Consider the following 18,795-nt stretch of genomic DNA (forward strand, 5'->3'; position numbering starts at 1 on the left):
TTAGCAACCCACGGACGCCATTCATCTTCTTGTTAAAATGTCTACTGCTGTATCCAATGCTCATGCCCTTGAGGATTTTTTTTTTTCCCATTATTGTATATAAAGAACATTGTGACTTTTAATATTAGCATTTTTGCTTTCAACAGCAATTAGCAATCTCTTGGTTTGCTGTTTGGTAAAGCATCGGTTAATGAGGTCATCTAGTTTAAAATCCCAGCTACTGGAAAATAACAGGGAGGAGGTCAAATCTATCGTTTGTTATATTCTCTGCTCTCTTTTCAGTTCTCTAAAGAAAAGATATCTTTGTTATCCACAATAAGTCATTACGACCCGTTACTGGCCCTCTGTATTTTACTACCACCTCAAGATACAGTAAGTCCTCTCTTGCTGAAGTACTGAAAAATGATAGTTCGTCTATAAAGAAACAAACAAAAAAAAACAGCTTTGAGCATCTGAGGATGAGGAATTGGTTTTGTGTTGGTTTTGTTGTCTTTCCTCCAACAGTTCTGAGTTCACGTCTAGCGAGGGGTTGTCTCTATGGTGGAAGGGGTCCCCGGGGTGGTCGACCTCGGAGTGGCTGCTGGTGGTGTGTCCATTGGGCTCCCAGCCCCACTGTTGGGCGTGACAGAGGAGCTGACGGCGGGTGTGTCACCCTGCTGCTGGGCCTGCAGGGTCTGTCCACAGATGTGGTGGTGCTTCTCCCAGTCTTTGTGCTGGCAAAATGAACCACAGTATCGGGCTGTGTTACAGCCGCTACAGGTTTCACTCGCTTTACGGCCACAATTCCAGCAACTCTAAAGAAGAAGGCAGGAAAAAGCAAAATCTCAAATTAATACATTGTTGAGCTAAATGTCTGATGAAACAAGTTAGGGAACACTATGGCCTTATTTTCAAGAACTATCCAATCAGATCAGTCCCTGGGTGATGAAACAGTTAACCCACTTGGCTGGTAACAAAAACTCTGGCAGTTTAGGTCAACTCAGAGGTACTTCAGAAGAAAAATCTACTTCTAAAATATTAGCTATTGAAAACTCTACAGAGCACTGTTCTACTCTGACCCACATTGGGTCGTCATGAGTTGGAATTGCCTCCACAGCAACCAGTTTTATAGTAAGAATGAAAGATCCATGTAAGTGTATACACACTAAACACATAGAAGATGTAGGTCCTGGTGCAGTAATTGTCCAAACTCTTATGCCAGCAACTGTTATGCACCTAGAACACTGGTTGAAGCCCTTTTAGCACCTGGTAAAATATCCTTTCCTTTCAGCTTTGCTATCTTCATATCTAAATTCTGCATTCATTCATATAGTTGTTGTTGTTGTTATGTGCCGTCAAGTCAGACCCGACTCATAGCGACGCCTTCTTGGGTTTCCGAGGCACTATCACTACAGAAGTAGATTGCCCCATCTTCCTTCCAAGGAGTGACTGGTGGGTTTGAACTACCACCTTCTGGTTAGCCATCAAGTGCCTTAGGCACTATGCTACCAGAGCTCCTTAGTAATGGCTATAGCTCCTTAGTAATGGCTTCTCACACCAGTAATACCACAATAGTTAGAGCCTCAAAAATATGACTCAGGGTGGAAACTTCTTTATCCTAGATACTAACAGGAATCACAAAGGAATTACCAGAACTCTATATTAGATCCAAAGAAATACATCTATTCCTCACTTACCAACTATCTCATTATATAACATTTCACATTTATGACAGTAGTAAAGGAAAAAAGCCCTACCATCTGACTAGTTTGCCCATTATCAAGGCCATGGACATGGCAGCAAAGGCTACAGAGTATCCCCTGGCTTAAGAGTTTCTGGGTGGCCTCTGGGAAGCTGGACCATGCTGTTCTGAGCCCTTTGCTCTCTCCTGCTGGCAGTGGGGAAGAGGGGCTGTGTTCAGCTGCCCCATGGCCAGCCTCCTCCATGTCCAAGGCCTCCAAGTGGACCCACGGGCAGCACAGAGCCACAGAGTGGGTGCCTCTTCTAGGTTTCCAGCTCCTATGTGGCCTGAGAGCCTGCAAATCAAAATTGCTGTAGGGTGGGAAGGGAGGAAATAAATCGGTATCAGAGAGGACGTCTGGAAGAAATGTGTGTGAGTTTAATGATATCCCAAAGTGAGCCGAAATGGGCCTGAAGCCTCTGGCTCAGCGGGCTGGATGCAAGCCAGACTCACAGTGCCCTCACAGGAAGCCCCAAGCCTCAGTGACTAGGTGACTTGCCAGATCCGGAGGGCAGAGCAAGCTCTGGGATCCTGAACTTGGCTCCAAGAGGGAAGCTCCGACCCAGCACTGGAGGACAGTGAAGTGGTTAAGCCATGGGCCCTCCAATCACATAGCTCAGCTTTATCACCTTTGTCTCCTCCAAGTTTCCTTCTCTGCAGAGGAATGATCCATACCGGACTCATCACAGAAATGAGCTTATCAGTAAATCTTAGCTGTTATTATTTCTATGTGAATATTTTCCAAATTAAAAAAAAAAAAAAAAAAAGGATGGTCTGAAAACAGGAAAAAAAAAAAAAATCCTCTATTTTTTGTATAATGCCTATTTTTCCCAGAAAGAACTGGTCTTTGGAACCTCACCTTTTACTAAGTGAGGAGTGGCTGTACCATGTAGTAGATAAAACCAAACCCACTGCCATTGAGTTGATTCAGACTCACAGTGACCCCTTTGGGTTTTCAAGGCAGTACATCTTGCCGAAGTAGATTGCTCCATCTTCCTTTTGCTGAAAGGCTGGTGGGTTTGAACCACCAAACTTCTGGTTAGCAGTCTAAGGCACTGCGTCACCAGAGCTCCTTAATGTAGTAGATTGTTGTTGTTGTTGTTTGCCGTCGAGTCGGCCCCGACTCATAGCGACTCCTTGGGTTTCCGAGGCAGTATCACTACGGAAGTAGGATTGCCCAACCTTCCTTCCGAGGAGTGGCTGGTGGGTTTGAACTGCCAGCCTTCTGGTTAGCAGTCAAGTGCTTTTAGCCACTATGCTACCAGAGCTCCCAATGTAGTAGATAGGGGATTCTAAAGAGTGTGAAGCAAGGCACTTTAATCTCTCTATACATTTACCCTCCTCCATCCCCAGTGCAGGTGGTATTCACTGTACCTTACAAAAGGGGCTCTGGTGGTGTACTAGTTAAGGCATTTGGCTGCTAAGCAACAGGTTGGTGGTTCAAACCCACCAGCTGCTCTGTGGGAGAAATATCAGGCAGTCTGCTTCCATAGAGATTTACAGCCTTGGAAACCCAATGGGCATCGTTATGAGTCGGAATCTACTCGATGACAGTGGGTTTGGTTTTCTTTAGTACTTTACAACCAAGTACTAGGACAGTGGCCAAACAACCCACTTTACCTAAACTTCTTGGAGGGCAGGATCTTTGATCTGTGTTTTCATGGATATAGCCAAAGCACCCAGAACAATGCCTGCTATAGAGCAGGTGCTGAACACACATTTGGGAAATGAATAAATCAGACCATGGCTAATTTTTCTTTGAAAAGATACAAGCATCAAACTGGGTAAATACTCATTATATTTACCCACAATGGTTTTTAGCTGAACTCTTTGGTAGCTCACTGCTCTTCACAGGACCTCTGGGAAGTAAGAAAAGTAGAGGACATGGACGCTCACCTGAGAGGAAGGAGTGCAACAATCAGACACGTGTGAACCTACTGCCAATATCAGCAGTGCTTTCTAAGACATGAGAAAAGCAGAAATAAGGCAGCCTCTGAGATTTAAATTGTAAGGTCATCTCACCATGAATCAGAGCACAGATATGCAATGCCACCTGCTAGAGAATGAAGAACACACCTGCACGAGATATGTTCTAGGGGAGGAGAAAGGGCAGAGAGGAGCATAATTGTGACAATGCCCTTACTAGCTCTTCCAGCAGGAAGTAGAAAGTCAGAGAGCTGGTTCTAAACATTGGTAGTTCCTTTGGCAAGACCATCCCCACTATAAAATGTCTTTATCAAGTCATCTTAGTTTTGTGCCAATCAACTTGTTATTCTTTATTACTGATTTTGATTATTTTCTTGTCAAACAAACTCCTCATTATAATTTGTACAACTGGCTGACAGTATATGGTTATGTCATAATTAATACAGAATTTTTTAAAATCCCAACACAGATATTGAAAATCTTCCCACTGCATGCCCTATATTTATTTTGCTTTCAGAACCCTAGTTGTGCAGCTTTAGGTGGGCTCAACGGTTTACTGAAAATACTCCTGTGGAATGTCTGTCCATCCTCCCAATGTGTATAACTTTACCACTGCACAAAATATGCATAAAAATATTTTAGCTGTCATTCTAACTTCACTAACAGATTTACAAATAAATAAATAAATGAATAAATAAAAAGCTCCTAGGGGGAAAGGTCCAGTGATGTACTTCTCGAAACCAGCCAGGGAAGAACCCACGGATCACAACAGTCCAATTCCACTGTGCATGGGGCTGCCATGAGTTGGGTACCAAGTTGATGGACACTAACAAGAAGAAGATTTTAAGTGCGGGCTGCCTGCAGACTCAAGAACTCAGGTGGAAAGGGCCCAGCTCTGCATTCTGATTTCTTTACCATTCTGAAACTATGGCCCAATGAGAAAAAAAACAAAAAACTTAAAACTTTAGGCAATGGGAGGTGTTTTAAGTGAACCGATCTGAGGAAATCTAGAATCTCGGTTGATAGGTCAACATCAGAAATGAAAATAAAATTAAAATTAATAATTAGTACTAGAACAGAATAATTTTTTTTTTTCTAATTTAAGCAGGAAAGTATCTCAAAAGATGTGCACCTCACACATGGTTAAGAGAGGCCTCATTACCATAACTGGAAGCCCTTCTCTCTGAAACTCATTGAATCACATTCGTAAACAGGTGAACAAACACAGGCCCAGTCCATCCTCCCAAGCAATGAGGTATGGCGCTCAGCGCCCTGGATGAAGTTCACTTCCTTGAGGTTTAGGCTTTTAAAAGAATGCCAGCTGGACCCTGGAACAAACTCAGCAATAAGCAGTATTCCTAAATTACATCAGAAAATCCCAATTAGAGAATAGAGATGTGAATTCAAAACAATATTTTAAGGAAATTAAACATCTAATCTCTGGTAGCATAGTGGCTAAGACACTTGCCTGCTAACCAGACGGCTGGTGGTTCAAACCCACCAGCCACTCCTCGGAAGGAAGGTTGGGCAATCCTACTTCTGTAGTGATACTGCCTTGGAAACCCAAGGAGGGTTCGCTATGAGTCGGGGCCGACTCGACGGCACATAACAACAACTAACAACAACAATCTGAGTCAAGTGGCTTCTTTAGGAAATACCCTGGTGTGAGTCCTATCCTTTTTTTTGGCAGTGGCACATTTTGGCAGACACAGGGTGGTTAACTGCCCAACACTCAATGGCTCCTTCAAATTGAAATCAGATGTACACAACATTCTCAATTTAAACTGATTAAACACACAGACTAAACCAGGTAATTACAAATGCATGTGTTGGGGAGTGGAAAAAGAGACACAATGGGGACTTCTTTATTTTTTAAAGTGTTTTCAAAGATGGGAACAATTTTACAAATAAAAAAGTGGAAGTCTGCCAACTATAGAAACAGATGTTGTGGACAGTGGAGCTGCTGGGAATTGAAGCTTTCTGCTTAGTAGCCCCTGGTTCTGATCCAAAATTCAAAGACTCTAGTTAGTTTTACCTCTGGTTCCTTTCCCAGACTGTTAGAGCCCATTCATTTGCCACCCTCCATTGGGACAAAAACAACCTTCAGCTGTTGGAAGGTACAAAGAACAATTTAAATGATCTGGTAGGAGAAAAAAATCCACAACTTTATTGCTATTAGCACTGCATTGCAATGCATGTGTAGGGAAGTTTAGCGCAAGTGTTCAACTAACAGAAAACTCTGAAGTGTGTATTCTTTTTTAAAAGCTCATTAGGAAACAGAAACGGCAATTTCTATTAATATATTTCTCTGGGATGGCTCTACTGAATTTACTGTTGGCTAGGAGCTCTGGTAGCACAGTGGCTAAAGCACTTGACTGCTAACCAGAAGGCTGGCGGTTCTAACCCCCCAGCCACTTCTCAGAAAGAAGGTTGGGCAATCCTACTTCCGTAGTGATACTGCCTCGGAAACCCAAGGAGGTGTCGCTATGAGTTGGGGCCGACTCGACGGCACATAACAACAACAACAATCCAGACCTGGGGGGGGGGAGCTCTGGTAGCATAGTGCCTAAGGCACTTGACTGCTAACCAGAAGGCTGGCGGTTCAAACCCACCAGCCACTCCTCAGAAGGAAGAATGGGCAGTCTACTTCCATAGTGATACTGCCTCGGAAACCCAAGGAGGGGTCGCTATGAGTCGGGTCCGACTCGATGGCACACAACAACAACAACAACAACAACAATCCAGACCTGCAGGCCTGACACCTGAACAGCAACACTCAGCCACGGAGCAGTCACGATTCTGGGAACAGTGAAATATGCAGAATCTTGTGAGTTCTCTAATCTGTGTAAGTTTCTAAACATCCTGCTACACACTAAAGTATGTAAGTACATCCATAAGGATGGGCTTAATGGCAGTTAATGGCTTAATCTAACTTTACATTTTTCAATTTGTGATTTTTATATTCAGGCTAGTATTTCCTGATAGTTTTTATTTATTTATTATTATTTTTATTTTAAGAGCTTGTTTTATATTCAATGTAACATGTACATTTAGTTTCATTCCCCATTTGTCATGTCCAACCCTAATCCAGTCTCCTCTCCTCCCTAGCCTGTAACACTCCCCGTGTGCCCCTCATATTTATGCACTCCTGTTTGTCCTGCATTTCCTCAGTTTGAGTGTTGGTCCTCTGGTGTCCCATGGTCTATTGCTCTAAGAGATGTATTACCACAGAGTATATGGTGCTTATTATTATTTTTAATAACCAAGATTTCCTCCCAGATCTCTAAGGAATGATGCTAGTCAATGAATTATCACAATAATGTGGAAAGCTCAAAGAATAACATTTCATAGCAAATTCCCTTCCCATAGCTCAGGGCACTTTATACTCTTACCTTAGTTGCTACAATATTATTCCCTTTTGGGCATAAAGAACATTTTCTTATCTGAAAAACGGGACTAAGTCCAGTTGACCCAAGTAAAGTGTGAATCAATGAAGAACCTAGCTTGAACACAACCATCCCCTTTGCCAATGTACTAAATACAAGGGTGTTTACGGAACAGAAATGATGGTGTAAAACCTGAATGTCAAAGCTACATATCAAAGATTTTTCAAATTTATCTCATATCAGCAATTCTCTTGTCTTTAAGAACATGATTTCCTTTATGTTGTTTTTCAGATACACAGAAAATGGTCTTTCAGTCTACTTGCAAAACATAACCATTCTGGTTTTTACTTTTGGAAATTCCTCTTCTGAGACATAAGATACTTTCTCATGAATTACTTTAACTTTCTCCTGGTCTCACATACCCTTTGCTTCTCCATTAACACTCATGCACAACTGATGCTCAGTAAATTTAAGCAGAATGATTATAAAGAAAAGTCCCCAAAAAGTAAAGAGTTCTGTGGATAGCAACACAATGACTTCAATTCACAGTAAGGTAACATGTTATATTTGCATCCCACAGTTTAAAACCACTTTCATGTATATTTTGCAGCTTAGGATACTAAGGCCCAAAGAATAAAACAATGAATAAATAACTTGGTCAGCAAATGATTTGCCCACATAGCCACAGAGATAGGTTTCCTGCTCCTATGCGGCCTGAGAATCTGCAAATCAAAACTGCTGTAGGGGTGGGAAGGGAGGAAATAAATAGGTATCAGTGAGGATGTCTGGAAGAAATGTGTGTGAGTTTAATGATATCCCAAAGTGAGCCGAAATGGGCCTGAAGCCTCTGGCTCAGCGGGCCGGATGCAAGCCAGACTCACAGTGCCCTCACAGGAAGCCCCAAGCCTCAGTGACTAGGTGACTTGCCAGATCCGGAGGGCAGAGCAAGCTCTGGGATCCTGAACTTGGCTCCAAGAGGGAAGCTCCGACCCAGCACTGGAGGACAGTGAAGTGGTTAAGCCATGGGCCCTCCAATCACATAGCTCAGCTTTATCACCTTTGTCTCCTCCAAGTTTCCTTCTCTGCAGAGGAATGATCCATACTGGACTCATCACAGAAATGAGCTTATCAGTAAATCTTAGCTGTTATTATTTCTATGTGAATATTTTCTAAATTTACCAGGATTTGATCTACCCAGACTTAGGACAGCAAATCAAACACTCTTTCTCAAATGCCACCCTTTGTCAATTTAAAGTCTTAGAGCGCATGATGGTAGAAACAAGGTTAGAAGAGCACTTGACTCCTAAAAGTGGATAAAGATTGGACCAGGGAACTGGGGGGCACCAGAAACAAGGTATCATGGAGTATAATGGAAATGGCACAGGTTTCTGAGTCTGAAAGATCTGACTTTTTATTTCCCAACTCATCATTTATTGACTACAGAACCACAGATGAGTTACTTAACCTACTTATAAAGCAGGAATAATAACTAAAGTTTATTCAAGATTATGTCAGTGCTAAACCAAACCCACTGCCATCAAGTTGATTCTGACTTACAGTGATCCTATACAACACAGTAGAACTGTCCCCACAGGGTTTCTAAGACTGTAAATCTTTATAGAAGCAGACTGCCTCATCTTTCTCCTGTGGAATGGCTGGTGGGTTCAATCCTCTGACCTTTGGGTTAGTAGCTGAATGCCTTAGTCATTGCACCACCAAAGCTCCTTGCCTGATGTGCAATTTAAAAAAAAACAAACAAACATGGCCATCAAGTTGGTTCTGACTCATAGCAACCCTCATTGGGTTTCTGAGGCTGTAAATCTTTATGGAAGTAGATCACTCCATCATCCTTTCACAGAGTGGCTGGTGGGTTTGAACTGCTGATCTTCTGGTTAGCTCACAAATGCCTTATGCACTATACCACCAGAGATCCTTGATGCTCAATAGGTCCTTAATAAATGACAGCTGCTAACATTAACTTGTCCTTTTGGCACTCACAGATAGTTCTTATTCCAGACCCAGCCCCCCACTACCTTAAACCTAAAAGGTTTATTGCCTGTCCAATTTAAGTTCCTTTCTTCATAAGCACTGGCAGTTATAGATAACAGTCAGCTTACTTCCCCTTAAACTTTATTAGTGACCACTTTCTATCAGTTCTCACTGCCCTCAACCTTTCTAAAAATTCAATGTTACTAACCATTTCCTGGGAGCTCTGGTGGCATAGTGCCTAAGGCATTTGACTACTAACCAGAAAGCCAGTGGTTCAAACCCACCAGCCACTTCTTGGAAGGAAGATTTGGCAATCTACTTCCACAGAGATACTGCCTCAGAAACCCAAGAACCATTTCCCCATTCTTCTTTTCAAAATTCTCTCCAATTTTGGTTTCCAAAATATGGAAATTCTTTCTTATTCTATGACTTATTCCTTTTCTGTTTGTTATTTCTCTCTAAATATTAGGAAAGGGTGGGGAAAGCTGGCACAAGGTCCTCATAGTTTTCAAGTATTACCTGTAAGAAAATGACTCTTGAACCTGTATTTCTAACCCTCCATTCCTTCCTTTCTGAGCTGTGGGTTCTTATTTTCAACTTGCCTCTCCGTAGCTTCTTCAGGCTGCTCCTCTGTTGACTAAGTCAGAATTCCCTAAACTTGACCCTCTGAAGTGGTCCACATTTCAGATATTGGCAACACTCAGGCCCCAGACTTTGACATTTCCTGGAAACATCTCTTCCATTTAACTCCTGCAATCATGCCGTACCAGACCCCACAAATGTTACCTCCATAATTTCTCTTCTTTCATTTCCAATCTCAAAATTACCACTGAAATTCCCTTCCTGCTAGAATAGTTTAACTGATTTTTCTTCTCTCCCTTTCTTTTTTTGTTACATGAATATTATACTGCTCATTTATAATGTGACTTCTTAAAATAAAGTACTTCTACTTTTCTCTTTCACTCTTCTCAGCCATCTTGTAAAGTGGGTCACATAATTATTATCTCAATTTTCAGATTAGAAAAGTAGAACTATAACTGTTGAGCAACTCAAGCTCATTCCATGTCCAGTGTTCTCTCCACTACATCATGAGTGTCTCCAGAATCAGGTAGCTGGACTTTTATTAAATGAAATAAAAACATCTTATTAACTTAGCTTTGTAGATCATGTTTTGAGAGCTCCAAGTTTCTCTAGGAATCAAGCATTCTGATCAGATTTGTGAGAGTTTTAACATGGCCCGTTCTGTAAGGAACGAGCTCTCGTGGTGTGATAGTTAAGTCATTGGCTGCTAAACAAAAGTTGGCAGTTGGAATTTACCAGCCACTCTGTGGCAGAAAGATGAGACAGTCTGCTTCTGCAAAGATTTACAGCCTTGGAAGCCCTATGAGGCAGTTCTACTCTGTCCTGTAGAAGCTTTATGAGTTGGAATCAATTCAGCGACAGTGGGTTGGGTTTTTGGTGGGCCCTGAGAGGCCCCTGTGTGGTAACTACATTCTATTTGGAGTCTAGTGACATTCTACCATTAGTGTCACCCTGCACAGGTTCTACTGTGAATGGTTCCACTAGTTCTAGAAGGAGTGGTAAAGATGAACCTTTCGGAGTGACTCACACTATCAAACCTAACAGACTCTGGAAATGCAAAGTTTAAAGACTAATTCAATCAATGTTGTTGTTCAGGTCCACCAAACCAAACCCACTGCCACTGAGTCAATTCCAACTCACAGCTATCCTACAGGATATAGTAGAACTGCTTCACAGGGTTTCCAATGCTGGAAATCTTTACAGAAGCAGATTGCCACTTCTTTTTTCTTGGAGAGCTGACAGTAGGTTTGAACTACTGACCTTTATCTATTGTATCACCAGAACTCCTCTGCTCAGTGCCACAGAACTGCCCAAATTTTCCATGAACTGTGCAGTTTTCATCTACATAAGAATAATGAATAAAAAGCCTCTTTTAATCTGGGTTTTTGGTTTGTTTGTTTTTTTGTCCATCGTTTTGGCAGCTATAAACTATTTATTGGGACAGTATAATAATCCTTTATTATCTGTTTATATCTGCATTTCCAATCATTTACTTCTATCACATAAGCTTTCAATATAAGTATGAATCTCAAACAAAATACTATAACATGTTCTTTTGAAATGGCCCAAATCTGACAGTGTTCATTGGGAAAAAAAACTATACATGTACATAGATAAAAACTACAAATGAATGTAAAACAATTTAAACAGTTTGAGGTAGCAGGATTTGATGAAATTTTTTACTTTTAATTTACATAATGTTACATTACATTCTTGGTGAAACAGAGTAAACCTTACAAAATGAGTAAATATATAAAATATGATATTTCTTAGTTATCTGTCCAAGTCCACTATCATTTCTGTTAATAATAATTAATGTCTATAAATCCAAATAAAATTTGGGACCAAGGCATAAATAATTTGAAGGAATTCCAATAAAGAAATAGATGTACTAGCATACAATCAAGGGGTGGGGGAGGAAGCATTATTATGCAGTTATAAAGAGCAAGGCCTTAGAGTCAGGCAACCTGAGAGGAGGACCAGCTCACACTTACTGGCTCTGAGACCCTGAGTAAGTTACCTAAACCCTCCAAGACTCAGCTTTCTTACTTGCAAAATGAAGGAAACAACACTATTTATTCTGTCAGAACTGATCAGAAGATGCAATGCACACAAGTATAGAAAACATTTTGTGCCAAGCCTGGTACAGGCCAAACATTCATCGTAGATCTTATTTCACATCAGGAAAAAGTAACTTCCTGCTATCCAATATCCATGCTGACCATAGGTTCCACTGTGCCTGGGCAGCCCTGGCTTACGGGGCTGGTCTGTCCTGGCATAGAGCACCCAATCTACTCTAACAAGTACCTTAGTTTGGATGATAAATTATCTGGGTGAACCCCCACATGTAACTTCTGCCTCTAAGCCTTATTCCTTTTGCTTTCTCTGACTGAATGTTTTTAACTCTTCTTTCTTCTTCCTGAAACTTTTCTATTCTTTATTGTCTACCTTCCAGAACCACTGGTTTTTCTAAGCCAGATGGGCATATAAGCTCCATTTTATAGGCATGGAAACTGAGATAGAAAGAGGAAGGCTAAACTCAGAAATTACATAAAGAATTCAGAGGCATCTATTTATCATAATAATAATAATAATAAAGCTCAGAAAAAACAGATGAGTGACACAGGTAGGCCTAGAACTCTGATCTTTTAATCCCAAAGTCCAGGTTCCTTCTTAAAGGTGCTATGAAAGGCAGAGATAAACTAATACTTCCTGTATTTATATTATCTACATATATACTTATAGATTCAGATTGCATAGAACAAATAAGATTTATGTGAGGAAGGGATGAGTGGATGTCTATTATAGGAAGTAGCTTCAAATACAGAGAGGGGAAGGTGGAAACATTTGGTCCATCTCCTGAGGAAGGACTGTGAGATATATGAGCAGATAATAAAATCTCTTGTATTATAGTTCTCAAAACATTTCAAATTAAAACAATGATTAAAAATAAATCTTCTAAACAATCCTGTGAGGTAAGCAAATAACATTCCATCAGGTAAGAAATGACACTGACGTGAGTGAAATCAATTGCCCAAGGGCCCCTGATGCACCATTGTAACTGAGCTGGGGTCACAATTCAGATCTTCTGAGTCCTGTTCTTGAATCTGTCCACCAGATGCATCTGAGCATTAGAGGATCATCTGGTCATTGAGCGTGGCTTTAAGTGGTCTAACCATAGACTGTTCAGTCCGAGATACTTGACAGTAAAGGGGGAGCACGCTTCATAATTACAACAGGCGAATGGACATAAATTAGGACTAGCCCACTCACATTGGGACATATGGTCACACTGCATCTTATCTTTCAGAGACCTATATATACTACAATATGCTATGCTGGCTTTCACATTAGATAGGAAGGGTTAATTAAGCCTTTGTTCCTTATTTACCCATCACAGTTGACAGAAAAGTTTTATCTTTCTAGTTGGATTAAATAATTGATTTGAGCTTTTAATTGTTTTAACTTGTATGGTTGATGCAAAAAGAAATGAGGAAGTGTTACTTCTCCCCAACACCTCCACAAACACCGTAAGCAGAGGGAAGTCAGAAAGTTATTAAGGCTTTTCAAAGAGGGTACCTGATGGGCACTGAAAAACCAAGACTTTCCTTCCTTTCCTTACAGCTAATCAGTCACCAACTCCTTGCAATTCTATCTCATGAGTATCCAGCCACACATCAGTTTTATCTACGCTCAGTGACACTACCTTCACGCAACCATCATCTTCCTTATCTCTCGCCAGAACTATTGAAACAAACTTATCCTTCTCTCTTGCTTCCTCTAATCTTTCTCCATGCTGTAGCCTGAGTGATTCTTTCAAAATACTAGTCATGTAACCATGCTGCTTTCAAAGTCCTGCAAAAGTTTCTCTGACCATCTCCCTGTCTCTTCCCTGTGTGAAGGCATGGACATATGTCTTCAAGGAGGAAGCGATAATGAGGCATGAGGGTGATTTGGAGGCTGCTGACCAGCTCCTGATTATCCTTTAGTATCAGATGAAGCAAAACTTTCCCCTAGAAGCCTTCAAACTAAACTTTATTGTGAGTCTTATAATCTATTCAGTTATTGACTCCTTCAGTAAGTTGCAGTTAACATGAAGGCAGGGACCATGTCTACCTCATTTATTTCAGCATCTGGCACTGCCCCTGACATAGAGTAGAACTGCAATAAATTTCATTCATTGAAAGAATAAATGAACAAATGGTATATGTAATTTAGAGTTACATGTATCAAATAAACTTCCCTGGGTAGGTCATAAATACATCTTTGTTTTAGATGTCCATTACTTTCTGAGTATAGTTTTAAAGTCAATGACTCTTACCATTTAATGAGAATATATTTTGTTTTGTTTTGTAATTCAACTTATTATCACAATGGTCAGACATCTTATTTTTCCTAAGAAAATGAAAAACAATTCATAAAATTTCTAAACCACAAGATATGTTGATCTTATTTGAGGTTGGATGGTGTATATTCAACAAATCTCCCCAAATATAAAAACATAGAAGAGAATTCTAAGAGTTACAACAGGATTTCTTCTCTGCAGATAAGCTGGGCCACTCACTCCTGGCCTAACAGAGCCCTCATCTCAGTATCAACCACAGTGAGGACTAGAATATGGAGCTCTATTGTAGCCTGAGGGAGGGAGCTAAATCGGTGGTTCAGTCGTAGATTTCGCACCTTCCCTGTGGAAGACCCAAGTTTAATCCCCAGTCAATGTATATCATGCACAACCACTACCCGTCTGCCAGTCTTGACCTGCACCTTGCTATGATAATAAACATGTTTCAGCAAAGCTTCTAGACTAAGGCAGACTGGGAAGAAAGGCCTGGCAAGCTCTCTCTGAAAATCAGCCAATGACAAGCCTGTCTATTACAATGGTCCAGTCCATAACCAATCATGAAGAAGGTACAGGACTGCACTGTGTTTCATTCTATTGTACATGACCATGGGTCAGGAACAGCTCAATTGCAGCTAACAACAGTAACATCCGAGCCCAAGAACGGCAGAGTTGTTCTGTCCTTGTCCAGGAGGGGACTTGGTTACTTCAACCATCATGTTGAGTTGGCTTTAATCAGGCTGTTCATATTGACATGTGCATAATCCTGAGTGTGAGGGAAGGGCAGGTGCAGAAAAACAATGCACTTCCCTCATAAATGAAGAGGAAGAATTCCTGAAAAAACATCTTATAAATTCAAACTATGAGCTGGGCAAAAGGTACAGCTGAACTGAACCCACCGCTAGCTACATGGTTATCCCAGCAAATCATGGTCCCTAGGAGGAGTCAGCAACATTTCTCTGTCAAACCACTTTTATAATATATGTATATAGACTTATGTGCAAGTCTAGAGGAATTACAGCTTTATTCAAGTGAAATCTTTCTTCTACCCTTCTCACTTTCATTCTCAGAAAAATATCTACATTACTTTTAGAGAAAAGAAGACTGCCTAATTCTTCAAGAGCTTACTCCCCTGCCCCAACCTTGAAAAATGCCTTGTAGTTTAAAGGAAATAGAGGTAAAAATCAGACCCATTTTGTCTTTATCAGCATCCAAAAAATTACCTTGAGGATCTTTATGAAGAGAAATAGCAACGTAAGGACTGAGAGAAAACTGACTTCAAGTTTAGATTCTGTCATTCACTAGGTGTGTAAATTTAGCTAGTTCTTAAATTGTATGCATGAGCCTCAGTTTTCCCTACCTGTAAAATGGAAACATTATCATGTCTCTTAACATTATAACTTTATATTTGAGCCTTTGACTATATGAGACTCATTTACTAATTTTCACAACATTATAAGACTAAATCTTTTAGAGGTTTAATGTCTTCCTAAAAGTGATCCAAAGTGTAAGAGACCCAGGAATTAAATTTATCTCTCTGAATTCCAAACATTTTCGTCTAATATAGCTTTATAATTTTGGAAAAGTGTCATGGAAAATAATATTTAAGATCAACTATATTAAAGATCAACTCCCTGAGAACCAGAAAAGAAAGGAAAAACAATTACTTTAGAAGATTATTTATACCTAGATTACCTCATTGTATCTACTACTTACCATAACTCCTAGTTGATACACTGCTTGGATCATGTTAAACACTGCTGTCAAGATCACATACTTTTCTTATAGCTGCAATTTAATATGCAGCAAAACAACAACAAAAAGAAAAAAAAAAGTCATATACTTTTCTGCATAAATTTTAGAAATAAACATAAAGCTTATAGACACTGAAGGAATACTGCATGTTACTGCCAGAATACAAAGATACAAAGACTTAATCCACAATTCCTTCCTAGATATTTATCCTTAGAATTTAGTAACCTACAAAATACTTCTAACATACCTAACTGCCTTAAAATGTTCATGTGAAAGTGATAACGTTTTAATGCTAACAACTGTGCCTCACAGTATCACTAACTAGAATAGAGCAAAACAAGTTCTCTTCAAAAGATGTTAATAAAAATTAAAAAAAAAAAAAAAGATCCTTAAATATCTTAGCTGCGAGATGCCAATAAAACTGAATTTATGTCTAGTTTAATTCGACAATGGAAAAGTCAGCAGTTAAAGGACAGATAAACTTTCCTTTGTCCCTGTTTTCCTAGAAAATTTCAAATGTTGAAAATCAATTCCTTTTGTCCCTTTGTTATTCATCTGCTACACATTAAATAGAAACTCTGGGCATCTAGTGATTCCCGCAGGGTCTTTCATCCACAGAGAAGCCTGGTTCAAATTAAATCCTTACTCTCCCTCACAAATTATAGATATGCATTATAGGAGACCATTGATTTCTCAGTTCATGCTTTTGCTGGGTCAGCGTGGTGTGACTCGTTAATTGTAGTCCTTCATCTAATGTTACTTTGGGGTTAGGAGATTCTGATGCTGTCTTAATTAATATGGATTATTACTAAATTGCTCTGAATTTATAAGCTATATTTTAAAATGCATTCTCTTGTATACTGTGTTTTAGTTACTTTCCAGATCCTTGGGAAAGAGCCACTTAGGCTACGCATGTGTGCCTGACTTACGATGCTGGAGTAATACTAAACAGTATCTCTGGCAGCAAGTGTTAAGCTATTACATGACCATGATAATGCTTATCCCACATAACATGAAAATCCAGACTATATCCTTGATCTTTTAGAAATGCTAAATTGAAGCAAACCTTGCTTTACCATTAGACTTTAGAACCAACAATTAAGGAAATGATTTCAATTCCAGGTAGGTAGTATGCTTTGGAGATCATGGTTTATACAAAACATCTTCATGAAATCCCTTTTATTAGGTGGAAACCATACATACATGCTATCTCTTGCATTCTAAAACAGACATGTACACACTGTTTTCAGTCTTTAAATATCACTGGAAAGTTATAAGAGTTTCACTTTAACCTATTACCCATCAAACATATTTAAAATTTTTTTTTTTTTTTTTTTTTGTTAAAGCAAAGAGTTTTTCCTTTAGGTCTTTAATGAAGAAACATAATTTGATCAGGTCTTAGTCAATTCTAACTCACAAAACTGTTCTAAAAAATTGTTTTCAAAGAATTGTTGGGGTCTAAGAAGCTCTGGTGGCATAGTGCCTAAGACATTTAACTGCTAATCACAAGGCCGGCGGTTCAAACCCACCAGCCACTCCTTGGAAGGGAGATTGGACAATCTACTTCCATAGAGATACTGTCTCGGAAACCCAAGGAGGGGTCACTGTGAGTCGGATGGACTCGACAGCAGTGAGTTTGTTTTTTTTTTTGGATTTAAAGCGAGTCTGATACCTGCTTTCTTTATGACCTCTTTGAACCCAAAGTAAGGACATAAAAAATACTGTCTTCACTGTGGAAGGTCCAGTGAACTCCTTACCTCGCTCGAATCCTCCTGCTGATTGATAACCGCGAGTGCATCCTCTGCCGCCTGCCGCTTGGCCTCAGCAACTGTGCGCTCCATCTTGGCTCGCTCTGTTGTGATCATGTCATGGGCTTTCCGCTCTGCCTCGGACACAGCCTTCTGCAACTCAGTCATTGCCTGGCGCTTCACCTCATTGACGGCCTCCTCTGTGCACCAACCACACCAAACCAGAACAAAGAACATTCCTCTGTTAGTTCAGGACCCGGCATACCCAGAGCTGCTTAGAGAATTCCACAGAACACTCATGACTCTCCAAATTATTTGGCAATTCTGACTGCATTAAAAATTAGTACATTTTTTAAATTCAATTAGGAAAACAAAAAGGTGAGATTTCTCTTTAAATTGTGCTTGGAGAATTTTTTAAATAGTTATTACAAATTTTTCTACTAATATGCTGCATCCAGAAATCATTCTGAGAGTACGTTAAGCAGTTAAAAGACTACATGTATATATATGGTATATATACACACACACACAAGAAAGCTGTTTGGATAATTCAGACACACCAAAAAAGGTAGTTCTCCATAATTTTTTTAGATTAATACAAACAGAGGAAGCACATGGGTAAAACTTCCAGAAAAAATAGAAAGCAGTGGATTTTGCACATACATATAAGCACAAGCAATAATTTTGCTGGTAAAAATGCAATACAAATTCTGGGAAGATGGTAGCATAAACAAACCATCGTTCTGACTCCCCCCAACAAATACAAAAAGAAAGACAAGAAAACAGGCTTTCAGGGACTCTGAATCGGGGAGCAGAGGAAATCAATACAGATTCACAAAGGCAAGAATTAACAAATCAACAAGCCTCATACTTCAGGAGGATTGCTTCTCAACCATCCCTTACCTTCCCCTATCCATATGGGCTGACGCAGCCCGGGTTGGTAGACCCAGAAAAAGAGCCTGCTTCCCTAAACATCACCACTCCTACCTGTGCAAAGATATAGGACATCAAGCTTCTGCCCTAAAATTAGCAAAGCAGACCTCCCTGGGGGTACATTTGGAGTGTGCAAGCACCTCCCTCCAACACAGTTGGTTGCAAGCCTACTCAGAATTGCCACAGAAGGTGCAGTGGAGTCTGCTGTCATAGTCAACATTCTCCCTGCCTCCTTGTGTACCTCAGAGCTCAGACCTCTGAAGTCAATAGGACATGCCTCCTGGGAAGTCAGTTCTGATCTGCCTGCTCCCCTTTTTACATTGCGGTACTGCTGAATGAGACTGCTGTGTAGTAAAAGGCAAGCATCTTTAGCAGAGGCTGCACCCACAGGCAACATACTACAAAGAGGGCTCTGGC

The 18,795-nt window shown here is 40.2% G+C and overlaps 1 protein-coding gene across 1 annotated transcript in view; it reads right to left on the reverse strand.

The window, feature by feature from the left end:
* Positions 1–518: 518 nt before the first annotated feature.
* Positions 519–18,795, reverse strand: part of RUNX1T1 (RUNX1 partner transcriptional co-repressor 1) — a 187,479-nt gene continuing 169,202 nt past the window's right edge. The window contains 2 exon segments of the mRNA XM_042782033.1: positions 519–794; positions 17,455–17,645. Of these exon segments, the coding sequence (XP_042637967.1) occupies positions 519–794; positions 17,455–17,645 (467 nt within the window).

The sequence above is a fragment of the Orycteropus afer genome, unplaced genomic scaffold (genome assembly GCF_000298275.1).
Source record: "Orycteropus afer afer isolate SDZICR_OR568_19922 unplaced genomic scaffold, OryAfe1.0 scaffold00222, whole genome shotgun sequence".
In the NCBI taxonomy this organism is placed as follows: domain Eukaryota; kingdom Metazoa; phylum Chordata; class Mammalia; order Tubulidentata; family Orycteropodidae; genus Orycteropus; species Orycteropus afer.